The sequence below is a fragment of the Diprion similis genome, chromosome 13 (assembly GCF_021155765.1).
Source record: "Diprion similis isolate iyDipSimi1 chromosome 13, iyDipSimi1.1, whole genome shotgun sequence".
NCBI lineage: Eukaryota > Metazoa > Arthropoda > Insecta > Hymenoptera > Diprionidae > Diprion > Diprion similis.
The window spans coordinates 1,732,951-1,760,781 of NC_060117.1; the positions used below are offsets into that span (position 1 = coordinate 1,732,951).

At 38.3% G+C, this 27,831-nt stretch overlaps 2 protein-coding genes across 5 annotated transcripts in view; both read left to right on the forward strand.

Moving 5' to 3' along the window:
* Positions 1-420: 420 nt before the first annotated feature.
* LOC124414125 (NPC intracellular cholesterol transporter 2 homolog a-like) lies at positions 421-2,547 on the forward strand. The gene is made up of 3 exons (XM_046895051.1): positions 421-674; positions 1,332-1,639; positions 2,251-2,547. Exons 1-3 carry the CDS (start codon positions 587-589, stop codon positions 2,332-2,334), a joined length of 480 nt encoding a protein of 159 aa, XP_046751007.1. The 5' UTR covers positions 421-586; the 3' UTR covers positions 2,335-2,547.
* A 4,618-nt stretch (positions 2,548-7,165) lies between these two features.
* Positions 7,166-27,831, forward strand: part of LOC124414082 (nephrin) — a 156,656-nt gene continuing 135,990 nt past the window's right edge. For all 4 annotated transcript variants that reach the window (XR_006929921.1, XM_046894987.1, XM_046894984.1 and 1 more), the window contains exon 1: positions 7,166-7,304. Coding sequence is in view for 3 of the 4 variants with exons in the window: in XM_046894987.1 (XP_046750943.1) it covers positions 7,208-7,304 (97 nt within the window). In the remaining variant the exon portion in view is untranslated. The remainder of the gene's footprint in view (positions 7,305-27,831) is intronic.

The window sequence follows — 27,831 nt, forward strand, 5'->3', positions numbered from 1 at the left end:
CGTTTTGATAATAAAATGCGAGACCCACATTTTTGCAACGGGCTCTCAATTCTTCAAAACCGTATTCCAAGTAAATTTCAAACAGCTTTGCTGTACGCGCAACAAGTTTTATCGTAGTTGCGAAATTTTTTTTTCCCGCAAACCCCTTCGCGATATCGATACTTGGAATAAAATTATACGTATCGCCTTGTGCTGAATATTTGCTGCAAAACAAATTATCACGCGGTACGATTTTTTTTTTATATAAAAAGATATAAAAATTTTCTGCTAATTTTATTCCATCGAACAAAAAATTAGAAAATAATTTATCTACCCGATATTCAAAAGCGAATTTTTCTTTTCTCCATCGTGGCACTTTCTCGAGACTCGTGGCTTGGGAATAAAAATTCCTCGTTATCTGGGGTTCGGGTCACTCGACGACCCGTTTCAAAGGTCAAGATATCACGAGCAGCGAGATCTGATATCGCGGGCGATATTTGCGATGCTTCTTGACTTTTTCACGGGAATCCAAACGTTTCAGTGCGACGTTGAAATCGAGAAACGACAGTCGTGATTTTGGAACCGCAGCAGCAGCAGGAGCAGCAGGATGATCAAAGAAATTTTTTTGCTTTCGATCGTTTTGGCTTTGGCCATCGAATCGGCGTCTGCTACCACAGTTTTAAAATGTGGAACTAGTGAGTATAATATTATCAATGATATTTAGACGGTAAAAAATGGAAGATGATCAACTTCGGAGAAAAATTGTGTAAAATAATACATCGATGGAAATAGAAATTTTTGAAAATTTTAAAAGTGATTGAATTGTTAATCGGGTGAAATTTAATCACAACAATAGACTGCATCGTTAACTTGAAGTAAAACAAGAATTTGAATTCTCAGAAATTTTGTTGTGGATTTTTTTTTCTTCGTTTTTCAAATATCTTCTGCGATATTTGAGAAGTATAAGTGGATAAAAAAAATTTGGAGAAAAATTATTACAGGTTTTCTATTTGATTGAAAAATCGTTGCTTTCTCCACAAATAATCTGAAAAAAAAAAGAAAAAATCGTTGAAAAAAAAAAACTTGTACAACGTATTTCGCAATTCGAATTCAACGAATAAAATATCAAATTTACAAGCTCGTGATCAAAAAAATTAAAAAAACAATAATGCAGCGATAATTCATGATGAATTATTTTGAATTTTAATCTGAACATGAATCGAAGCAACCCAAAACGGTAAAGAGAAAAATCTTTTTACTCGTCATTTTCAAACAATTCAATTTAAAAGTATTTTTAAAAAAACGCGACGAACGACGAAGAGAATTTTACATTTTTTTACCATCGATCACAGCCGACCCGCTTCCGGACTCGAACGCGGTGCAGATAAAAAACTGCAATGAGCCACCGTGTACCCTTAAACGGGGAACAAAAATATGGATCAAGCAGACTTTCAAACCGACGAGGAACATCGCCAGCCTCACGACGAAGGCTTCGGGCACTTTGAACGGAGGAGTGACCAAGGAGTTCGAAAACGTCGACGGATCGAACGCCTGTGATTTTATCTCCGATCCTTCGGGAACGCCCGTCGGTTGTCCGCTCACGAAGGACACGGAATACGTTTACAAAAGGGAATTCCCGATCGCGAGAAAATATCCAGTGGTTAGTAAATATGTGGATCTGAGTTGTTACGATCAACGATAAAAATCTAGAAGAGAAGAATATTCTTTTTACGGCATGGGTATTGAAAAGTCTACTTTTTGTGGCAGTTTTCATTCCGTAAAGTAACGCTTTATACGGCAGCGAACAAAGTTGAGGAATAAAGTCTTTATTCCGCAGTTTTGACGCGCAGTTCGAAGTGCGCATCCCAAACTGCCGAATAAAGTAGCTTCGTCGAACAGATCGCGACATAACCTCACTTTCCGTTTTACTTTTCAATGCCCATACCGTAAAAAATATTGTACGTGGCATGCCCGTAAACCGTTTTTTGGCTCGGATAAATTCAGTACTCGCTTCCGGCTCGCCTTCAGCTCGTCCTGAAATCTTTATCCTTGCCAAAAAACAGACGGTTTACGGGCATGCCACATAAATAGCTATTACTAAAATACAAGAAAATCTGTTTTTAGGGGTTGGTGGTTGTTGATACCATTTCTGAACTTAATTTTTACTTTGCACCATGTTAGAGGGGTTCAAGAAATAAGGGTTGAGGGTGAAATTTACGATTTTGCAAAAAAACTGAATTTCGGGGGTTTTCAATTACATTTTATTTGCAGTCAAACGTGAAAGTGCATTGGGCGCTTGTCGAAAACGGTGAGGACATCACGTGCTTCGAGGTTCCAGTGCATATACGGCAGTAATATGGATTCCTGTGACAACCCCAAAGCACCGCTCAAACGATAATTCTGGTCAATTATCATCCGCGTTGCTTAAAGTATTTGCGATTCTCGATGCAATTTAGCTTGAATATTTTTATCGGTTGTCTGTTAATTTTCAAGTATTTCTTCCTTTCATGGGCAACGTCAATTTTTTTTCTCTTTTTATATCACTCAAAATTCTTCCAAACGGCGAAAAGAAAATAATTTGACAAATGAATTGACCGGGGGTAAAAGAAGGGTGTAAGAAAAATAAAAAAAAAAAAAAACAAAAAAAAAAAAAGAGCACACACACAATCGACTGATCGATTAAAATCTAGACTAGTTTTTTAATCCCGCATCTGTGATTCCTCTGTCCTTTGATTTTTCTTCTTATCCTGACCTCCCAAATTTTGAAAATCACTCTGCAAAAATTGAAGTAAACGGTAAAAAATGAAGAAGCAGATGGAAATTTTTATTTTTTTATTTCTTATTTTTCTGTTCGTCAATATCTGTCTGCTTAGCAACGATGCACTTGATGATAAGAATTGATTTTAGTATTTTTTAACGTGGAACGAATTTTCGCGAATGAATAGTCACTAATTTCATCGTTTTCAAGCCAAACGATATTCCTTAAAATAGTTTTGGACATGAAGTATACTTGAAGTGAATTTTGGCAGTCAATTATAAATTATAATTATAAATTTCAAGTAAGAACATTTTAATCTCGAATCATGATGATCGGATTTCCTGTTCAAAGGTTCGACAGTCGCTTCAAAAAGGAAGACCAAATGAAAAAGTAGGAAATTTAAAACGAAAAAGGATTTCTTGTTTTTCAATTCGTGCACGATTTCCGCAGGCAAAATTTCTTACAGCAAGTAACGGAGCAAAAATTGAAAAAAAAATAAAATAAAATATGAAGCAAAACTGAGAAGAAAGTTGTTGCTTTTATTACATTTTTCGCAAGTTTTTGCCTCGCAAAGAAAAGTGAACGTCAAAGTGAGAGAAAAGGGTAAAAATAATTATAAACAATCTACCAAACGACTGAGTCGACTCGTCAGCCAATTTTGCAGATAATTTATCGCGTTTAGGTACAAAGTATAAAACTCATGCCGTTATCGAATCGACGTCGATAATTTTATCGGTCGTCGGTAAGGCAGTTTTTTAGTGATGGCTGAACATCGAGAAATGGCGCCATCAGCGTGAGACTTCAAAACTGCCGAGAAACGTGTATGATTTTAGAATTTAGTCACGCAATTGATACTCGGTTTAGCGTGCAGAAAAATTCTTACGTAAAATTGGCATCAAGTAAACGTTACTTCATCATTCGCGAAGTACAGATTCGTTAGATTAATTTGACAAAACAATATCGGCAAGCAAATTTCAGACATCAAATTCGGTCGTGGTGTTGAAAATTGGACAAGTTTTTCTCACCAATTTCGAACGTTTCGATGAAAATCTTGGCCGGATGTTTGAAGGCTGAAAAAACGACGATTTATCTTGAATAATAGATCTTTCAGAAGCTTCGCCTGCTCGGAATAAAAGAACAAGTAGAATCCAAGTTGAAGAGTAACTTGAAAATCAAGCATTTTCGAAATATATGTTTGAAACTAAAGTTTCATCGCCTTCTAATGGTTATAATTTTTCTTTAGGTCAGTGACGAAGTTGACGGATGTATGAAGGTCGACTTCATTTTCTTCAGAGATTCACAAAAATCATTCAGAAAATACAAAATTTTTGTTTTAACAATATTTTTATTTGATCCAATTCTTTGCGACCGATTGAGCATTCGAAGAAATTACGAAAAAGTCACAACTAATTATCTTCTGCACAAACTACTTGAATAACATAATGAAAAAATACTTGATTTTCAAGTTACTCGCGTTGGCTGACTTAAATGCCTCACAACCCTCTATATAGGGCATTCCAGTTATAAACGAGTGCCCATTAACTGGATATTTTTTTATTTGTTACTCTTCGACCAAAAAAGTTGCATGCATTTAAAAAAAAAAAATTGTTTTTTAACCTCTACCGTTTTAATACCTTTCGAAATAGAATTTTATTATTTTATTTTATTTGTTTTCGCCTTGAGCGTATCCTTCGATTTTTTTTTTCAAATAGATTCACTAAAAACTGCATTAAAAACCATAACTTTTGATCGCTATCTCATCATGGGAAAATCATCATTTTTCGATTATTCTTTCTAATAGTATGAAACTGTAAGAAATGCTTTTTCATTCGTAAGAAATTATCAATTAATAAACAATAGCATAAACAACGTTGACTGTGAATTTACTACTTTTTTACAAATAAAAATACATTTTCTACAATTTCACACCAATCGAAAAAAATCTAAAAATGATTTTCCCACGATGAGATAACGATAAGATTTTGACGTTTTCAATGTAGTTTTTATTGAAATTATTTGAAAGAAAAAAAAAAATCGGTGGATACGATCTGGGGGAAAAGAAAAAAAAAATTTTAATCAAATAAGATAAAATAAAAATTCTACTTTGAAAGGTGTTAAGACGAAAAAAATAATTAGAACGACGAAAAAGAAAATTTCGAAGTAATGGCCGCTCGGTTATATGGCTGGAATGCCCCATATAGATTTTTTTCACACTTGTCTAACTCTAAAAGTTCCCTCAATGCGAGCCACCAATAGTTTACTTTTACGAGCGGACAGGTAAACACCGAATTGTATCGTAAGTACGACGCAGCTTCTCACCTTGTGAACTTGAAGCATCCTTCAGTCGCGTCTTAGCTCGCAAATCGTCAAACACGCGTCGCCGTGTGTTTCCTTTACCTCGAGTGTTTATTACATTAGGGAAAATTCATCTCTTCAAGCACACTACGTACGTTTAATAATAATCAATTCCGAACATTCTATCGAAACAAATCTAATCAAGGTGAAAGTTTGCTTTTTAATAAAACTAATTCTGACCTAACTAAGGACAACAACTTTATCAGTGAATCAGTTCGTGATAACAGAGTGAACGGAAAATGTATCCAAAACAAGTTTCAAAAAAAATTTTCACATCGAATACTACAGTAATACGTACTTTTTGGACGATTTTGACCCTTGACCCCCTCCCCCGCTCCTACAGGAGACAACGTAACACCGAATACATACATTCGACGCGATGAATTTCGTCACATGCAAGCGAATCTCGAATTAGAAATTTATTTTTTCACGAGGAAACCTGAAATAAAAAAAAACGCAAGAAATTGCGTGACGTAATAAAAGCTCTGACCCCCCCCCCCCCCCCCCCCTCTCATTTATGGATGACCCTTATATACCGTTGATAGAAAACTATCGATAACAACAATTTCACGCCTTTTTTTTTTTTGTTTTTTTAGTCAAATTTCGACATTCATTGACCCGAATTGTAAAGATCGATTGTTTATTTTTAAACAAAAAAGAACAAAGCAGAAAAAAAAAACTACAATAGTAATAAATTCATCAAAGACACACTAATATTGTATTCCAGTTCTATTAAAGATATGCGCGGTCGTAATCGATCGTTAGGATAAATAACAAATTGAAAAGACCAACTGATCGAAAAAACGATTCTTTCAAAAGGTTGATCAATCGGGATTCATGATTATATTCGATCAACCGATCAATCGGAAGAAGTCGGTTACTCGAACAAAAAAGATAAAAAAAAAAAAAAAAAAAACCAAAGTGAAAAAAAAAAAAAATCAACCAATATACAAATAAATGAATAAATTATTGCAACGGTGTAAAATTTTTATCAGACAGTAGCACCAACGTTGCTACCTAAAACCTCTGAGTTACAGATTTTCTTAAACATTGTTACTCTTGCAATAAAATATCCAACGAGTTCAAATCGTCCGAATCGCGTGTATTTAAAATAGAGGAGGGGGGAGGTCGACCCCCTGTCATCAAGCCGGGCCGTCAGAGCTGAGATAAAAATCGATCCGAAAGAATGATTAAAATTGTTTTTTAATTACTTAAAGTTGACTCGCAGGGTGTGCTAGAAAAATTCGTCAGCACCCTGAGGCAGGATCACCACCCTCTAACGCAGAGTTTGCGATGCAGCGTAAAATTTTCGCCCCCGGCGTGTTGTTCTCCCTCCCCCCCTCCCTCGGGGTTGGCACCCTTGGCGCCGCGTAGCGTCGCGACGCGAAGCGTCGGTGCCTCTTATCTGTCTCTCAGTGCGCCGTCCGCCGCCGGCCGAATAACTGCGCGTTCGGAATCGAGTCGGGCTGCGATTTGAGCGCCCTCAAACAATCGAAGCGCGAAATCCCGCGCGCGCCAATTTTGGTTGGATCGAGGAAAGATCGCAGCGATCTGTAAAAAATCGGTGCAACAGATCGTGAGTTTGTCGGTTGTGTGTTTGTGCGTGTGCGAATGAATGTTGCAGAAAATCTACTGTCTCCGGAAATTAAGAAATTTTTTAAGTATCAGAGGGTCGATTAGTGCGCGTGTGTTATTAATAATTTTATACTCATATCGTTTCGTGAAAATTATTGTTTTTCTCAATAAAAAATACGAAACAATTATTGCACGATTAATAAAAATTAAAGATATTTCTTGACGGAGAAGAATTGTAATGTTTTTTTAAATTTATTTTTCTTTTAAAAAAGTGAATAAACTAAAGAACTTTCAATTCCAATTCTATACGTAATAAATAAGTTTCAAATAAAATAGAAAGCACTTTTTGCTTCAGGGTGTATAAAACGAAGATTCGTGCTGTGAAAAAATAGTCAGGGGTGTAGTATTTTGTGAATGTGTGTCCGTGTGTGTTTAGTTCAGTTGTTTTTTTTTTTTTTGTTTTTTTGTTTTTTTGTTTAAACAAATAAATAAATAAATATTCCTATGATAGTTATATTCTGAAAATTCACGACTAAAATCATGTGGTGGGTGATTATACTAATCCTTGGACTAACTGCCATCGACGTGGTTGTATTTGCTGCTCGGGGCGTCGTGCAAAGTTCTTCTCAAAAACTTGGTAAGTTTATTATTAATACACGTAATTAGATGTTTGCCGCATTGCAAGTGTGGTGATGGGGGTTGTTTGTTTCTTTTTCTTTTTCTTTCTTCTTGCCTTCATCCCGCAAATTACTGTTTACTTTTTTTTTTTTTTTTTTACATTTGCTTTAATTTACCGTTTATTTTTTTCGTCGTTGAAGCAAAGCTCATTCAAGCTTTTTTTGTTCCTGCGATTTTTCAAACCTTTTTTTCCTCCCTGTTTTAATATCAATTGAATTCCGAATCTTTTACTTTTCAACCTCGTATAATTATTCTTATTAAAAAAGGAGGAAATTTTATTGAAACATAATACGAATTTAATAAATTACAACATTTATTTATTTATTTATTTATTCACATATGCAATATGCAGGATGAGTGATAAACTGTCAAAGCGTAACATAACATGACTGGGAGAAAATCGCTATTTTAAAAATCCGGTATTTCGGAATTTCGAGAATCTCGGAAATTCAGTTACAACTTATAATAATTAAGGCAAAGCGGTAATTCCTATTTTCAAAACTCAGTCACTTCGAAGGCATTAAAAAATTGCAAAATAGTGATCCTCCCCCTCCCCCAACCCCCCCCCCCCTGCATTAATGTTTCCAGCCTCATATTTTTTTTCTCTACACGCTTTGCGGCTTTAAAAATTTGTTTTGCCATCAAACTCGAGAAGTCGATACGAAATTTTTACTCCAAGCTGAAAGTTTTGCGAATCTTAAAATTCTTACTGCGATCAAATGTCGCGGAAATTTTACTCCGTTCGAGTAGAAAATTTTCGAACACCAAATTCACGACGAATTGTGACGGTTGACACGCGCGAAATTGAATTTCGTCGATTCTGGAAGCTATATATATATATATATATATGTATAGTTTGCATTGTCAGCAAGTATTCGAGAATTTCGTTTTCGCATAGACGTTTCTTTTTTCTTACCGTTTGTGTTTTTTTTTCTATTTTTCATCGTGCATACGACACATTCGATAAATTGATATTCGTTTAATTTTTCGTGTATAAAAATCATGAAAAATCAACTTTTTAATTGCCTCATGACGTGTTGACTTATTTTCTTATTTAAACTATGAAATTCGTTATTTTACATGGAACTAGTGTTATACTGTACACTTTGTAAAATATTTTACTTGCATCGAGAAAAAAATAAATTTTTTCCACGTTTTTTTTGAACACCTATGGTTGCGAGAATAAATTTTTCGCGATAATAAGAAACAGGGGAAATGAATTGAAAAATTTTCGAATACAAGATTGTTAGCTTCAATATAATATATTTGTCTACTTTTCGCTTATTTACTTTGTCGCAAAATTCAATCTGAAACTTGGCGTCAACACTTCAGGAGACGCTAAGAAAACGTCAACTTTCCTTTCCGCGGTTTCTTCCCCAACCGCGATTAGCCAACTATTGAATGAAAAAAAGTGCAAACTTCTTCGTCCGTCTTTTCGTTCTTTCCTTTTACTTCGCCGAAGAAGGGACTCAAATTTCATTGTAACTTAGTTTTTTGCAAATATTTTCGTCTTTTGTCACTTTCTTCAGTTTCGCCTGCTATGAAGAGAGAAAGAAAAAAAGAAAAAAAAAAAAAAAAAAAACAAGCCGGAAGAACAGATTTTTCAATAATTAACGATTCGAATACCTACTCGAAAAAATCAGAAAATCGTCTGGAATATTCTGGAGATCTCAGGGAATTTTGAGCTCAAGCAAAGAGAATTTTTGTAAAAGTGATCGATAGAAAAAAAAAATAATTTTTTCAAATTTAAAATCAAATAATTGAAAAAAAAAAACAGAAAATTACCTGGAATATCCTGGAATTCTCAGGGAATTTTAGATCCTAACTTGAGTGGACATATTTAATCACGTATGTACATGAAGGGGTGGTTTGAGTTCAGCTGACAATGAGAGAAAAAAGTCTTAGGTAGACAAAAGATATGAAAAAGAAAGAGACAAACTGTTGAATAAATAACGATGCTTTAGTCCAATGGCACGAAACGGAAAATCCATGGATCTGTATATATTTTACCGCGACAGTTAGCCGAGTTGAAGCTTTGCTGCAGTTTTTCTCCCTCACCCTCCGCTTCTCCTCTCTGTCAACCTTCGCGCTTTATTCACTCGCGAATAATACATGTAACGATATTCTGAAATTCAATATGTGTTGGTACCACTGCGGGATACGCAGTAATTTCACATATATGCGTTTATATCTGATATACTATACAATATACATATGTTGTGGATTCCCTCGTTTTTTTTTTCCTGCAATTTTTCCAACTTTCGAACAGTATCCGAAACTTTTTTCAAATCTTTTTTTTTTTTATTCAACTGATTGATTATTTACAAATATTGACAGCTATTTTGAAAAAGATTCTTGATAGAAATTTCAAAAACTGTACTTTCTATTTCAAACATTTCAAAACCGGGGCTCATAATGTGCAGATTTTTTTTCTGTTCTTTTTAGCACTTGCGATTATTTTTTTTTTTTTTTTACACTTTTTTACATAGATCTTATGCAAAGTTTTCAGTTTTTTTTTTTTTTTTTAATCACCTTATCGATTCTGTTCTTACATGCCAGGTTTTTTTTCAGTCTTCTGACAAGAAGATAAAAAAAAGTGGTTGGACAAGTAAGAGAAATAGAGAGGAAAATTTTAAAGACATATAAATATATGTTGATGTAAATGTCAACGATTTAATGATTATTATTACAAGCTGTAGTATCGTTGGACAGATTAATTTATATTTTCTTTTTATATTTGTTTGAACGGAATTTCGATTTCCGTGAAAGTAAAATTACGCAGCATTTTCTTTATCTTCTTACAGAAACTATCGTTCAGTCAGATATTAGTAAAATTAATCAGGGATCGAATCTTGTTAGTTAATTGTTCGAAATTTAGTAACACGCTTCAGATAATTCATGTCTGATTAATCCAAACACGCATATTTTACGATATGTGTTATTCGATTAAGGGTTTAAGCCTCTTCTTCCCTCTCTCTCTCTCTCTCTCTCTCTCTCTCGTTATCTATGTACGCGTAAACGCGTGCGTATAAACATGAATCATCGCTCTTTCGGGGACTATCAATTTCGGCGTTAGCGTAAATTCGGAGTTGGGCCGGAATTAGCCCTCTTTTTCGAGGAGGGTTGACCACGAGAAGTAAACGCGTGCCTAGTAGGATAGCCATCTATACCTAACATTCGACTATATCGATTTATCACTCTATCTATCTATCTATCTATCTATCTATCTATCTATTTCCCTTGACAGCCTACAGTTACTAAAATTTCAGGTACGAAGCTTATGTCTGGAAAAATTTTCACATATTTATAATAACAGGTGTACAACAATCTGAGAGAAAATTACGCAGATCCGTTATACGTTCGTGTTTTTTTTTTTTTTTTTTTTTTTTTTTTTTTTTTTTCATCTCCTTCAGAAAAATTTGGATGGCAAAAAAAAAAAAAAAAAAAACACGGAACCATTATCGAAGACAAAAAAGATCAAAGAATAAAAAAAAGCCAGGCAAAGATAAGACAGAAACGTTTTCCATGTTCCTGAAAGAAAGTAATAAAATATCGACATCGAGAGATTCGTAGATGAAATGAACAGAAATAGGCGAGGGAAGGAGGACTTGTCTATTCTCTCGATATGGATACACATTAAACGTATATCCAGTATATGTGCATACGTAAACCTGCCTGTATCTCTCTCTCTAGCCACTCTAACGCATCGCATTAAACCCAACTCCCCTTCATAACATCAATAAAATATCAGCAATGGGAATCCGGAATTGATACTTACACCCCGTATACGAACCTGCAATGAATATTTTATAAGTCCCTCACGCACACCTGTCCACCTTGTATACTATGCCTCATCTGTTTCATCGATGCAGCCATCATTCGTTTTTTGATAATAATAACAATAACGACGACAATGATGATGATGATGATAATAGTCAGCGGTTTGTCTGTATTAACGATTGAAAAATTAACGTTGGAAGTATCAGCTCGAAGATATATACGATGGAAAAATGTTAACAAAACCCTTCGAGTCACAAGTTTCGGCCAGAACCATCGAATTTTGATAGGTTTTTTCGATTGAACATCCGCCATATTGGATTTAGAAATGACGAAATTCTGACTTTAGATTCGTGATCAGCGATCCCAAAAACCCTCGAGTCACACAAGTTTCGGCCAGAACCATCGAATTTTGATAGGTTTTTTCGATTTAACATCCGCCATATTGAATCCACTACCTTGGATTTATAAATTATCAAATTCCGACTTCAGATTCGTGATCAGCGAGCCGAAAAACCCCCGAGTAAAAAAATTCAGGCCAAAATAATGAATTCGAAAAATGTGTGTCCGAAAGGGTGGTGTGTAGGGGGAGGTACGGCGGGCGGTAACGGGAAGTTATACAGATGCCAGTTATAGTAGCGGGGGTAGGCGCTGAAGCGCGTGTCCTCCAGCCAACTCTGTGAATTATGCAACGTATCACTGCTCGGTTGCTGGACAGAGTCTCCCGAACCCATTCGCTTACCTACATCATCTGTTTCAATACAAGAGTTTACATACATACACATCGGCCATATTTATTCAGTGCGAATTCCATGCAAATTCAAAACTATCGGATGGCAATTCACTGTTTCCATGTTGTGAGAGAGGAAAGTTCTTCGACTCGATTGTGTACATCTAATTTGGTTTTAATGTGCGGTTTTTCAAACGCTTTTTGAATGTTGATAGACAGATTGTTCTGGATTAACTATTTGGTCAATCACTTTCCGACTCTATTTTCTTTTTTTCTTTTACTCTTTGAAATTGGTTAGTTTAGATTCTTTAGCCCAAGTCTCGATGTTTTTTATTTACTTGATGGTCTTCATCTTCTCCATCTCCAGCACTTTCCACGTTCATTTTTAACACTGGTTACCGACATCGTCAACCTTCCATCGTCATCTTCATCCCTCGTAGGTTCTCAAATACTCCCGCACATCTCAGTCCTCTTCCTCATGGCACACTTGACCTCCAACGTTCCATTCTCCCACCTTCCCCGCCAAGATATCACCCCTTCTTCTTTTTTAATCATAGCAAAGCTACGTGCTCCGTGCCAGTAGTGAATTTGAATTGGTATACATTGGTCTGTATAAAAAGGGGAAACTGCGCGATCGTGGAAGTAAGCAAAGACGTCTACTGCGATACCCACGCATGCGGTTGAGTATATTTGAAAGGGTGAACACAGTGGGAAAGGGGTTGGAGGGTGGAGAGACCCGCATACTTATTACCAACTTTGGTACCTACGCACATGATCTTGGTCTCTTTTAGAGCTGGAAAAAATGTATGAATGGTTCGTGAAGGGGGTATCGGGGCGATATAGAAGTCGACGATCCTCACCCTCGTCTCCCTTTTTTCTCACCCCTCCTCCCGGCACAGGGATGTAGGTATTTCCATTTTAATTGGCAGCCTCTGTTCTCTCCTCTTCCGGCACTCCGTCATATTCCTCCGCCTCTTCCTTCTTCCGGGCATCGCGCAAATCTGCGGACCACTCGAGCCGTGGTGCATCCCGGAGATTTTCACGGGGGTTTCGGGTCTAGGCATTCGTCGGGCGTAAGCTTGAGTAATTACTCATCGCCTCCCCGAACCGAGCCGGGGATTTAGGGGCGGCCGACACCTGCCGCTCCCTTTCATCCGTCAACGCGTTTTATTATACCGATCGCAAATCTAGGATCTGTTATTATCCTCCGAGGAGCTAAATTCGAGAGCGTGGCTCGGTCTGAGCCCAGAATTAACGCCGACGATTAATATGCAGATTTCATATATTTATTTGTTCCGAGAATTGGATAGAAGGGTGAGGTATGATGGCTGATCGAGGGGGGGGAGGGAAAATCTTGGATCGAGATGGAAATTCGTTGCCACGTATTTCTCCACCCACCCCCACCCCCACCCCCTCTTGGAATTACTTTCATTTCTTATGCTCGCGTTTCATTCGCACCTTTATCGGTATATTTCAAAGAGTGTTTTTCAGCGGGGGATGAAGTTAATTTATACTTCGCGGTTTGTTTATTTATTAGGGCTGCTGGGGTGAATAATTGTACTCTGGTTTTCCGGCTAACTCGGATAATTTCTCTTTCCTCTCTCTTTTTATCGTTCCGTTTAAGGTCTCGTATAACCGACGGGGATTCGTTGCTGCCAACTTCCCCTTCCATAGTGCAATCTTTTATTTTGCCCACTTTATTCTCCGGGCAATGTTCGCTGTTTCGTATAACCCTTGTGTTACACGAACTTTGGGGGTGACATTAGTGTCCCTGGTGACTTATGCCTGCGCAGGGTGAATGGCCGGGAGAAATTTTTTCGTAGGGAAGTGCGATGACTAAGTTGTCAAGAGTTTTTTTTTTTTTTCGTTTGTTTTTCCCCCCCCAGGAGAATAGAAATCTAACTTCTTTGTTTTTAAATTCGTTGCAAATGTAGATTTGAGCTCGTGAACGCGATCAATCGATGAAAGCGCAAACTCGATCCTTCGAACATCGATATTAGTGAGCAAATTGTACAAAATGGTCAGAGTCATCAGCAGTGGCGGTATTTGTATTTGTGGTACAATGGGCACACATGCGGTGTCACGTTCCATCAATTTTGACAAGCCTTTGTACAATCAAAGCTCGGAGCTGGACTGACAATGAATAAGCCCAAATCGAAAAGCAAGGTATTCTTGGACGATTTTCTTTTATACTTGTTGAGCTGACAGTCAGTCTTGATAAACGGTCCTTCTGCCACTATTATACTTCATTTGATATTCTATTTCTTTACACAAATTTAGTCCGAGAGTTTCTCGGTTATACTATACTTTCAAAGCTTCATCGGTTTCAGTTCAGGTATCGAATTTCAAATCTTATTTTTAGCGAGCTTCGAATTACATTTTTTCATGAATTCGAGCGTTCAGGACTTGATCGGGAAGCCTGGCTGGGTTCTGGCTGGAAGACCCGATCAGGCCCTCATCGGGAAGCTTGGAATTACGTTTTTCGACAAATTCGAGCGTTCAGGATTTGATCGGGAAGCCTGGCTGGGTTCTGGCTGGAAGACCCGATCAGGCCCTCATCGGGAAGCTTGGAATTACGTTTTTCGACAAATTCGAGCGTTCAGGATTTGATCGGGAAGCCTGGCTGGGTTCTGGCTGGAAGACCCGATCAGGCCCTGATTGGGAAGCTTGGAATTACGTTTTCCGACGAATTCGAGCGTTCAGGACTTGATCGGGAAGTCTGGCTGGGTCCTGGCTGGAAGACCCGACCAGGCCCTGATCGGGAATTCTGAACAAATCCTGAAGAATAAAATGAATCGATCGTTTTCATCCTTGAAAAAAAATTCCCAACTTCTCGAAGTACTGGGCACATTTTTTTCTCTACACTTCTCTTCGCCTATTTAAGAAGGAAATCTAATTTTTGCCCAATTAAATAAGGGCGGTCATTTTTTCGAGGCACGAGTAACAAATTCGGGATGAAATTGAGAGTTGGAACGAACTTGAGATAAGAAAAGCTTAACTTACCCTTATCGCCGAAGCAATTAAGGTCTTTATACTGTTTTTCTTGACCCCGTTCATCGCCTCTTTACTCGCCCCGGTAACTTCCGGTCTGTTTTTCACCTTCGTTTTTTCCCGATTTCCCAAGTAAGCTGTGAGGGTCTCCAATATCAACAGGGGAACGAACGTCGGCTGTCACACAACGGCTAATAAAGTTACCCACAAGTAGGGAAAGACATCACAGCCGGCGATGTACGTGGCCGAAATTCTTAACTCGGATATTGGACGCCGTTTCTCTGTCTGAAAGACCTTCCGGTTTTCCGTAGAACGACGAAAGGTCGTAAAACGATAAGTAAAGGCTCGTTAAAATGGCGCCCTTGTCGTCATCCCGATACTCTCCTCCCCCCCCCTCTCGCACTCTTCACGCTCCTTTTGCCAAACGACTCACTTCGTACAAATGAAAACTGCAAATCTTCCGAGCGTATTATTATAAAAAAATCGTCATTTTTATCTTCCTTTTTCATTTCATCGTTTTTTTTTTCATCAAACCTAAATCACTAGGCTAAAGTTACGTTGTGACAAAAATTACGACATTTTTTTACCTCTGGAGTAAGTAACAAGAAGTTTAATTGAGAAAATCTGAGTTTCTGCATGATTTCATAAATTTCATGTTATCCTATAAAGTTGCAAATTAAATAGTAGATATTTCCAAAGATGCATTGTCACAATAACGTTACAAAATTTCAGCTTGATCTTAAATCTCGGTTCATCTTCGACTTTTAGTGGTGAAGAGAAAAACAAAAAAAAAAAAAAATTCAAATAAAATATATGAAAAAAGGAAAGATCCGAGTTATAGGGAAATTTTTCAAAATCGAGCTCAATCCGTTCTTCCGCAACTCGTATAAGAGCATTTAGATCCAATCTTTCGTCACGATCTTGGAGCTTTCAACAGTTTTTCAGTACCATTGTGCGATTCTGACTTATCTTCGAAGTTTTTCACGTACGGATTAAAACTCGATCGTGAATTTCAGATTCTTTCGAAGTTACTTATTTGTACTGTACTTCAGGCACGTCCTCGATAAAATTTACAAATCAACTTTGCGGGTTGAATAAGTCTTTGATGAACAAGCAGTCAAAGGAGTTGAGTGAAACGGGATAAAAAATAAAGAAGAAAACGAAAAGAAAAGCCTCATGAAACGTACGGGAATTGTCGAAAAAAATTGAAAAAAAAAATCCATTTCGCAAATCTCGCAGTTTGAATTACACGTATATACATACAGTCATACATACATTAAATATTATTCACATACGCACACACATATATATATATATATATAAGATACGCAGCTGATTCTAAAAGCAATATTGGATACGGACTTGGTCAGAGTTCTGAAAAGTGTAATATAAGGAGAAGAGCTATTCAGTTTCGTCTTCTTTTCCTACTCTGGTCCCCTCCATGAGCCGTATTCAAGCTCTGTTTCTGTTTTTTTTTCTTTTCTTTTTTTTTCCTTTTTTTTTACGCTTCTTTCCTTCTTCCTTCCACTCTCGTTATATTTCCGATAATCCGGCAAGCCCGTCTGTGCTGCTGCTGCTGCTGCTGCTTCTCATGCATACCGACACCACATCGTCTCTCAAAAAAAGACGCGATGACGCGAGGCGGAGGGGTGGATGAGGGATGTTTTTACTACCAACGATGAAGAGTTTCCGCCCTTGATTGACGCGCCTTTCAGTTCGAGTTCCAGTTCGGTCTGTTGTGTCGGGTGAATGAACGGTTGGATGGATGGATAGACGGATGGATGGATGGATGGATGGATGGATGGATGGATGGATGGATCTCGCAACGGGGCATGGAGATCAGGATTAGGATCAGGATCAGAGACGTAGGTGAACCTGAAGACTCTTTCCACATCCTCCCAAATCATACTCCACTGTGCTTTTCGATTCCTCTTCAAACTTATTATTATTATTCTTATTTTCTACCATCAATATCGATAGTTATATAATCATAAAAACGATAAACAAGAAAAAAAAAAAAAAAAAACAAATAAACAATAACCAGCACTGAACGATAACACCAGATTTTCTCACAGGACGTTTGATTTTTTGAAGCCTGGGATAGAAAATGTGCTCGGGATAAGAATAAGAGGTGGTTGTTTAAAAATTTTGGGAATCCGCGAATGGGTTTTTTATCTTTTCTCTTTCCTCTCCTTTTCCTTTTAGGTATACAAGCCAACCTTACATGCATGCTTTATCGCTCGGCGGTTTCAACCTTCAATCGAGCGAAGGATTTCATGGATCGGAAAACAGAGATGACAATCGGTGATAAATTCGAAAGTTTTTCCTGCCTTACATCCTGAACCTATAAGAAAAAAATTCACCGCCGCGAGTCCTCTGTAATCGAACTTTTCGACCGTGTAGGATCCCACGCCTTCCACTTTATCGCTGGTTTATCTTCTCCTGTTCGCGAAATTCTGCTGAAAGCAAGGTAGAAAAGGAAATAAAAGGAAGACAGACAAGAAAAAAAAAAGAGACGAATGAAAAAATACTCCGCAACGAGCCTCTCTCTTTCTCTCTCTCCCTGTGTTTGTTGGAAAATAATTTCTTGCCTTTAAATTTTCGCGTACACTTGGTCCTACTTTGCCTCGTTCTCCCTTCTTTTTCCTCTCCTTTATCGCGGAAGGAATAAAAACAGCTGCCGCGATAAAAATTGCTGTCCATCACATCCTGCAACGCGCAACGTAAACGCAATGGGCAATATTTTCTTCTTTCGCCTTCACGCGCAAGGCGCTTTGAATAGAAGAAATATACATTCGCAATCTTGACGATCCGAGTTTGTTGCGGAATGTCTTTTTCTTTCCTTTTTTTCTGAAAGCCTTCTTTCACCGGTTTCCTCTTCTTTCATTCCCTGCGTCTGTTTAATTCATTTCTTTCACAAGGTGTTCGGCGTTTTTTTTTTTTTTTTTTTTTTTTTTTTTTTTTTTTTTTTTTTTTTCACGGAAATTTTCACGGTTGTCGTATCTATATGTGATTGATTTTTTTTTACAATTGGTAAAAGAAACTGGAACCAAAAAAAAAATAAAAAGAAAATCTCACGAGACGGATAGAAAATTTGAATAACTCTGGTGGTGTGGAAAAAATTAGATAAAAAGAAAAAAAAAAAAAAAACAGTGAACCCGAGTATCGAAAATTTTGAAAATCTTGGCGATTTTTTTTTTTGTATCATAGAACGATAATCGACTATCTACGACCTTCCGACAAATCTCACACCTGAAGATTCTTTGTACGGTTGTAAAGTTGGGAAAAACGAGCAGCTTTGTTTCTTATCCGTCTTACGGTTTAGCCTCAACGTCACAGCCTTCACGCCGGGTGAAACATCCCTCTAATAATTCAGCTCTGCTGGTAGTAGCAGCCAGATTCGGGCCGAACCAGATAGCGTCACGTGGGCCTGCCATGACTGTGCTAAACTTCTGTATCTTACAACACGGGTCCGAAACTTTCCCGGAACATGCAAGAGAGACAAGCGCTTATCCGTGATCTCCTTTGAAATTAATCAGCTGTTGTATAAGCTTGAGGAATTTCTTATGTTTCTTTCGGTTTTTTTTTTTTTTTTTATTTTTTTTATTTTTTTTTATTTTTACCATTTCATCTCTTACAATTATTCTTTAAATTATTATGAGGCTTTAAGATAGTAACGTTAATCGGTTGACTGGCACGGCATTTTTTACTATTCATGATCAAACTGGCAAAGTCGAAAAACGAAGGGAATCAGATAATATTTGGAATATAGGAATGTTTGGCGTCTTAAAATCGTTTTTGGGGGTAATTGATACGATTTTTCTACTTCCAACCTCTGTTTATAGGAGTTTGGGGTTAATTTTTCAATTTTTCCAATTCAGTAGAAAACTGTTTGAAAGCAATTGCAGCAGATGATATAATTTAAAAAAAAATTTCTTCTTCTTTTCCAATCGTTTCTTCTATTCCCATACCTGTCAAAAAAAAAAAAAAAAAAAAAAAAAAAAATTCACTATAAAAATTTTGAAACAAATCGTAAAAGTATTTTAGAACCGGAGAATAGCAATAAAAAACATCAGCGATAGATTTTTAACAGTTATAAAAATAGAAAAAAACACGATTGAAAAAAATAGAATCTTGCGTGAAAATCTTTTATTTCATTTTCGAAATATGTGTTTTTTCTTTCATTTTGTTTGACAAAAATCAATTTCCGGTGTTTTTGAGACAAGTTCAAAGAATCACAGAGTAGAGACTGGTGATTGAAAAAATTTGAAATTTTTTTTGCAATGCTTCTCAGGCGTCGTAATGACGTAAGAAAAGTCCCTGGTGAAATTCAAAAATTTTACGGTCAAACGGTTACTGACATAATAATAACAATAATAATAATAGTAATAATAATAAATATATATGTACAGTATACAGCTGAGGCATAATATACCCGCAGTTCGCCCGGTCATCAATCATTTTCGTCTTTGACGCTCGGAGGTTCTTCCTCGGCCAACAAAAGCAGACGATACACATTCGCATCGTATCGAATCGAGCCACTTTCACAAGCTGCTCTCGATTCCTGTTTACTTAATGTATTCATATTCATGCATGTATATGTTTTTTTTTTTTTTCTTTTTTTTTCGTTGCTTTTTAACAGTTTTAAATCTTTCGTTTCGTCGAGAGCCGTTATTCAACATGGCGGCGCGCTCGGATATCAGCTGATCGCTTTTACCAAATTATCACGCGGTTATTTAGCCACGGAATATTTCGTGTAGGCTTGTTAAACTTACATTTTGTTACGTTGGAGTTGACATCGTTAGATTAAATATACGACAGTAAACTAGGTAGTTTTATTGTTGAGTAAGTCGATGTGCAGTTGCGAGTGGTAGGCATGTTTCGTCGCCACTATGTGGCATCATCTCTAGATTATTGTAATATCGATGCTTATAAAAGTCGATAAATTTGGGAGGAATAGAATATTTATATGTATACAGAAATAAGATATTTGAAATCACGTTTTTTTTTGTTTTTTTAGGTGTGTAAATACAACTAATATATCCAAAACATCGATATTTAAAACAATTAATCGTGATCACGCGAAAGAACAAAGACATTTTCTTCTGAAATTTTTTTTTTTTTTTTTTACCGCCTCCGATCATTTTTTCCAATGCAAACTCGGTCTTTTCGAACGCATTTATTCACGGAGAATGGAATTGAGGTTACGGTCACGTAATGTCTGATTTGTTGGTGACTGCGCATGCGCGGAGTACGGAAAAGACTACTTTTAACTCCTAGAACTTAAAAGTAGTATTTTCTGTACTTCGCGCATGCGCGTTAGCAGACTCACTCTATACCGTCATAGAAACGGACTAATACTTTGTGTCCGGAAAAAACGCGTAAAAAATGCTCACGTAGTGTAAAATACTTTTTACAATCTGTGCGAGACTTCGCTGAGTGGGGGAAGAAACCACTTTCAACCCTTATTCGTCGTGCAGGTCCTCCCTCTTTATTCCCAGCCTCTTATCCATTCTTTTCTCGTATCGGCTTCAACCGAGTTTTGAGTTGAGGTACCTGACTCTCCAGTTCTCGTCTCTCTCCCTCTCTCCTTCCATCCCTCTCTCACTTCTACGTAGGGGTGGTGTTTTAAGCAGCACAGGGATTGCGCTAAGGGTTTTGGCCTTCGCGATATACACCCTTGCAATCACAGATTCATTTTCTTTATTTTCACGCGTGATTCGGATGTGAAATTGAATTGGAAAGTCATGGAAAGTATAGTGGGAAAGCGTGAAACATGGAAAAAGATGAAGGAAAGTAGCATGAACCTGGGTTCTAACGGGGGAAAATTTTACCGCACCGGTTATTACATTTTAATGGTAACGACACGGGTCACGTGACGAGGGTGATCCAGATACTCGGCAACTCGACCTGCACCCACCCCAATTCGCTTGCTCCTCTTTTTCTGGTACTACCGCTGCTCCTCCTCCTCCTCCTTCACCACCTTCGTTTTATTTCTATCCTCCTCTAACTCCCAGTTCGATGTGCTTGCGGCTTATTTATATGCAGTATGCACACACAGTTTCCCCCGTTAAGATCTATAGGTACAGAGATAGGTACAACTCTGCTGTGGTTACAGAAACCATTTCGTTTCGTAGTAACTCGGCTTGGCTTGGTTTGGTCTGGTTTCGTTATAGTCGCATCAGCATGCAGTACGTAAATCACGCGATGCACAGAATTGCAGCACAAGCATTTGATCCCGTCGTTTTCAGACCACTGTAATCATCATCATAATCATCAAACATCTATTAAATTTAAAAATTGCTAAGGGTAACTAAGGTATGAAGAATAGAAACAGCGTTTTCCCACTTCAAACGTCATGCTGTGTTTATGTAGAGAAAAATCGAATAAGGAATGAAGATCATTTAAATAAAAAGCATGTATATTGGGGTGGCGCAAAAAAACCGAATATTTTTTTTTTTTCTGAGTCTCGTGTGACAAAATTTTAATTATTGATGTTTTAAGAGCCCCCTCCAAAGGACAGATGAAAAAAAAATTTTCTTAAGAGGTCTCTCCAAATTTTTAAAAATGTCTAAAATCGTCAAAAAATTAAATTAAAAAAATTATATTTTCAGTATTTTCTTTGATCTTTAATTCATGTCGTGGTGTATTGTTATCGATTCTTTCTTACTGAATTAAAGGAAAAAAATTATGAAATTTTAAGATGAATATTAAAAGGTCGCTCGAAAAGGTTTAAAGAAATGCACCAAAAAATTGAAAAAAAATTATCAGCGACCTATCAAAATTCAAATTTTGAACTGAAACTTTCAGAAACTTATTTTTTTTTCGTCTGTAAAATTATACCGTAACGAAAAAAAAAAAAATTAAAAAAAAAAAAAACGATTTCTGACGTTTTAAAAAATGTGGAGCGACTTCTTAAATTTTTTTTTTTTACACTGTCCTTTGGAGTGGGCTCTTAAAACATCAAAAACTAAAATTTTGTCACGCGAGACTCAAAAAAAAAAAAAAACACTCAGTTTTATTGCGCCACCCTAATGTATATACACATCAAACAGGGCCGTAATCATCGTCATCATCATCATCATTCAAACTTTTCGTACTTCTGGTAAAAAAAAAAATTTCTCAAAATCAAGTCAGATAGATAATTATACCGAATCACACTAGAATGGCACGATTGGGGAAATGGAATATACATGGGCCCCACGCGATGTGAAAGGAGGAAAGGATGAAGTATTGAGTGAAAAGAAACGCGGTGGGGGGTAGAGACGGGGAGAGTAGTCGGTCCTTCCTTCACTCTCGCTATCTCATCGCGAAACTGCGTGCTGCACAGACTTTGCGATACGGCTACACCTGCCTGCCTATCTCTGGAGGCAGCGTCCAACCCCCAACGTTAAAAAGCGCTTTTGTTCCGGCACACATGCCAGGGACATAAACAAATGCGCGTGTACTTTACACCGTATACTTCACCTCTGTGTACGTGTGTACTTCAGGCATTGAAGTCTGTCACTCCCCTTTCAGAAAAGCTTCCCGAGGGAAACTTTACCCCAAGGGATCCCGAAAAGAGGGAACACCCTCCCCTCACCTCCCCCACCCCTTTATCTGTAGAGGCTTTTGACGACGCGGCATGTTTTTCACTTCGTTTTTATTCTTATTCTATTATTCTTTTTTTTTTATTTCTCTCGTTTGTGTCCGGACGAATTACACCTTGCTTCAATATTCACAATCGTTTTAAGATATGGAGAGACAACTAAGGTTGACGTCTTGTGTTCCTCACCGTTTTCTTATCCGTGACGGGTATGAAAAACTTGAGATTTGAGGTTCCCGTTGGCGTTTCAGGACTTCAGGAAATACCGGGGAAATTTTTTTGGTCCAGCATCGTCGACGTCGAGGGGGTTGAATAAGCTAAACTATTGCGAGGTGGCCAAGAATCAAGAAGCAAAGTGTCACCCTTGATCGATTTCATCGTAAGGCTAGGTTTCTTCGAGTTTTTAACCCTCCGTGGTAAGACTTCAAAATTCAATCACGGTGGTCATACTGGGTCGATTATACTCTGTCAGTTTTTGAAAAAGGTATAATTTTTACCAAACTACCCGTTCGAAGTGGTTCAAAAAATTGCGGAAAGTTTTTTGAACATTCTAGATGATGTAGGAAATATTTGTTCGTAAGAAATGAAATGACATGTTAGAAAAAAAAACAAAAAAAAACAATCGTGAAGATGTCAATGCGTAAAAAGTACACTTTCACTCAAAAAATCATAACATTGTCAGTTTTTTTTTTTGTAATTTACAATTAAAATTCGGACGTGATACTCCTTAGATGTGATACTTTGAGAAATAAAAATAGTTCCAAAAAACGTATTCATTCTGCGTACTTGATGTACTTTGATCGGCTGTCAGGTGAATACTGAAGCTTCATTCAAATGACTAATGGTCCTTACTCATAGGGGATACCTTAAACCCCAGGTCTATGGCAACCAAAGTTCCGTTTGAAACCAGGGACTGTTAGATATTGTGACGATCGAGGGGTTGATTCTATCCAGTGTGACCACTCTAAGGGTTCAAATAGCAAAAGAAGAAGAAGAAGAAGAAGAAGTAAAAGGAGGAGAAAAAATGGTTGTTTGAAAATCTCATCCCCCTCGTTTTTAGTTTTTTTGTGGTGTTTTTTTTTCAGGAAATTCACGCCGTTAATGGCGTTAGGCGGTATAGGCGGCAGTCACGTTTATCTCGACTACTTTCCAACGTCAGCCTCACCTCGCCTCTGGCTGAGGCATAAACGGTGGGCGATAGGCGTTCACGGTCAGTCGTAAACCGTATCTCTTCTTGTCCTGCGGCTCGCCTTGCCGGCGGCCATAACAACCCGGTACCGGCACGCATTGTGCTTCCCTCCTCAACCTAATCTCTCATGGTTACCCGTAACTTGCCGCATGGGGTGGGGAGGTACCTTAACGAGACGAGGGAAAAAAAAAATCTTCAGAAAAGCATCGGTGCTGGATTTGCTTTGGAGATAACTGGGTACCACGTGGTCCGGAAATTGACGACTCTGCATAAATTATGGGGGAAAAGTTAATTGGGGCGGACAGAGGAACCTGCTGCTGCTGATGCTGATGCTGTTGGTGTTGCTGGTGCAACATGCTCTACAAGTTATAACCACCTCAGTCAGAGAACAGACCGTTGTACTTCCATTCGCTTCCGGTTTCAGTTGATACTTATAAATTATTACACCGGACTTTATCCGCAAACCACGTGCACACGCTTTGACTGACGACAGAGTTGTTGTGGTGATACAACAGTTGCCTGCATAACCATCGTCAATGATCCTCGTACTCTAATCCCATCTACGGATATTCTGATCAGCAATTATTAGACGGAGTGTATCGCGTTAGATCGAAATTGTCGTTAGACGAGAACGAACGATTCTCGAGGATCTACAAATCTGGGTTTTATGGTGGTTGGATGATTGTCATCGGAAATCTGGTTGGCTCGTGGCGCTTTTTCTTTATCAGTTCTCCATGGTCAAAGCTTTGTGGTTAACGCGCACGGAATAAAAAGACCGAGAATGAGGATTAGGTACCAAAGTCTTGCCCAATCATGCTAGTGCTTTCATGCTGATGTCGTGAAGCATAAAAATGCCAACTTCACACCCACGCACAGCTCTAAAACACTCTCTACTGCTCGAATCGATCTCTTCCGAAGCCTTCTTGAACGAACTGAAACCTACCTTGGATCAAAGTGACTAGAGGGATTGGTAGCCATGTTTTTCTCTCGACGAATGCTTTTGCATCCTTCATCGTCATTTTCATTTTACGACAGCGGATTTCGCCGTAGATTTTATGCGTCTCATCAGATATTGCTGCAAAATTATTTTGCTGTTACGAGGACCTCATCAAGGCTTATCGGTAATTAAACCACGGTCGTTCGATGGTTGGTTCACTGACTCTGGCTCGTGCTTCTCTTGTACCCTTGGTACTACTGCATAGGTATAATCCCAGGTAAAGACTGTGATTGATATCGGACGAACCGCCCAGCCAGTCAGCCATCTTGCCGTCGTACGTGAACCATTCTTATCATCTAGTCAAGTTTGCTCTATAACTAACCATTACGTCTTTCCGTACTGTAGAATATTTTACAAGCTCGTTAGGGGTGCAGGTATGCAGTTGAAAAGTAATGGTCTGGATAAATTTCACTCGTTTATATCATCGCGACGAGGATTCAAGCAGACTTTCGATAATCATCTGAGGAGCAATTTTTACACACCCATGTGGTCCTGATCCTGTTTCAATATCACTACCAGAATCACGCGGTATATATATATTTCCACTTCCGTTTACTGTACCGAGTGTTCCCTGGACTCGTTTAAATCCGTGGTACAACGGACGGAATTAAAACCCTTAATTTGCGCCCGGTAGACACGATTTATCAGCCTGGATTAGAATATTCAGTGGTCAAACAGCCTTGCCACTGTTACACATATGCGGCTGCACACACGTGACGCATTAATACAATTCATGATGCATCTGTGTCTACACTTCCACTATTTGTACACCGGTGTATACGCGGGGATGAGGGGGGTGGAGATGGGGATGAGGATGAGGAGGAGGAGGGCGAGGCTCTCGTATACTACCTACACCACCGGTCAGACACTGAGGGTACTTGCGAGCTATTAATATGCATGTTGCCGACACGATGCGACGCTTTCACCCACCCTCTACCCCCGGCTTCCAGCTCAATCGGGGAACGGGAATTGGGGATGGGCTGCAAACACCGCTGCGGTATTTTCCTGAAGCGCATGGGGCGTTCCGCGCAAAACTTCATCGTCATTAAACGTCCCAAGACACTGAACACAACTGTTTAAACCTTGTTCTGCTTCTCGTTATTCGAGTCTGGGACTGTGGAGGGTTGAGGTAAAGGACAAAGATCTCATATTAGTTTTCAACTGGAAAAGTGTCCGCCAAAAATCAGGAAGTAGTGGTTCAAACAGTCACTCTAATGGCGCTGATAAGCAGTTAGGGTCATACTGATTGCCACTTTGTGGAGAACTTTTGCTGCAGAAACGCCATCTTAATTTGCTCCTATGTTATGGACACTTCTTATACACGGAGATAGTCATCCTTATACTCAGTTCGAAATTAGAAATCTTATTTCCAATGTGTATTCACGTCTCAAGGTCTAGAGAGTCGTTAATAAAAATCATTTGAAAGTGACGGTATTTGGGGAATGTATGCGTGTAATGTCGGTAAAAAATTACCGGCAGGCATGAAAGGTCGGTAACAAATGTCGCAAAAATGAGATTTCGGTGTACTTCGTAATCAAAAACCAGATCAGCTACCATTTCGTCATTTCACCATCAAATCTCATGGGTCTGGGCCCAAAATGTGTGTTTCATAACCGCCGAGTGGCATCATACTGGATAGGTCGATCCTTTCAGTGCAACTGTGAAAAGTTGGCCAATTTCTGTGAGTGGTAACTAATCTGTAAAATTTTTTTCCAAATTTTGAAAAAGTAAAAAGACGCTCCACTTTCTGCCAAAATAAGGCATTAACTGCCCAAGTTTCACTCCGATCACTTGAACGATATAGGAGTTTTGCATCCCCGCGTTTTCGAGGTGTACAACGCATCTTTATAAACACCTTAACCTGTACGTGACAATGAAACCTTTCTTCTCCAATAACGGTAATGGTGCTAATTGTTATCTCGAGGTGTTCCAACTACTCTAACCAACCTTGGACCGCAGTCCACAAACAGAGTCCTCAACGTTGAGCGATCACTTTCAAAGCTTGGTCTGATCCAACTCTCTCCAGTATCTCGCACGGAACGCACCCTACGAATATCCGTCCTCTTCGAAGCGCAAACTAGGACCATTGTATACACGTGTATAGAAAGTGGCGAGTGCTTGGGTCCGGTTCGCGGTGTGCAGTGTCATGGTTGTTGAAATAAATCCGGTGCTGGTACTGTACGCGAAGCCACACTCACCGTCCCATTACCTTTACCCGTTAACTTCCACGCTGCTGACGGTGCTGGCCGATTTCATCGACACTGGATGTCCGCCCACCTACTGCCGGAGGACCAGTGATTGCTGGATTCCGCCCCGCAACAACAGCCGAAACACGACTGACCACTAAACGATTGATTTCAACGGGATCCCTGATTGGCTCGGATCTCCACTGGTTTCAGTTGACATCAGCTTTGCGTTCTTTTTCGGTTTTGACCTTACTCTTTACTCCTTTTCGTTACGGGGTAGTTTCGCATATCAGTGACTTTTTATAAGCTTCTTTTTTGTCCACAGTAACATTTATTTGATAGTGTCAACATTTTCACATGTTAAAGAGGAAGTTGTTAAGTAATGCGGAACATTTTTATCTGGCATCTGGAAAAAACAAAGAGATTATTAACAAGTATACTTGTCGCTATCACTTGAAGTAGAATTATGGAAATTGGATAGAAAAACAAAAAATGACTGACAATTTAAGTTGCAAAAAAGTGGTTCGAAAATTTCGAAAGCTTGCCATTTCGTGAAAAAAATCTGTATTACTACTTCGGTCTTTCTCACTTGAATAAACGCAGGCTCGCCGATTCACAATTTCTGAATTTCTACCCTGCATCTGACAACAATACGAATGATTCTACGGATATCACAATAGACGAACGACGGTCGAATCGAAAATCAAAAACCGTGAGTTGATAATCAAACTACCGTCGTTGGAGGCTTTGAAAAACTCGGGATCGCGACTATTTCACGCTTCGTTCGACACCTTAAACTTTCGCCATTCGATTTCGTTCCCACTTTGTTGCGAGATTCTTACTTCTCTACTTGTCTGTCTCGCAATTGACGTTATTAGGTATTCAATTTCATTTCGGAGAAAGAGAAGGACGAGAAGGATGAGGGGGGTAAGGTGATCCAATGGAAAAGTTATACATCTAGTACAAGAGATGTTACTCCTCGAATACTCCTTTCTAAAGCGAAACAACACGACGTGGCAAGACAGCGAAAT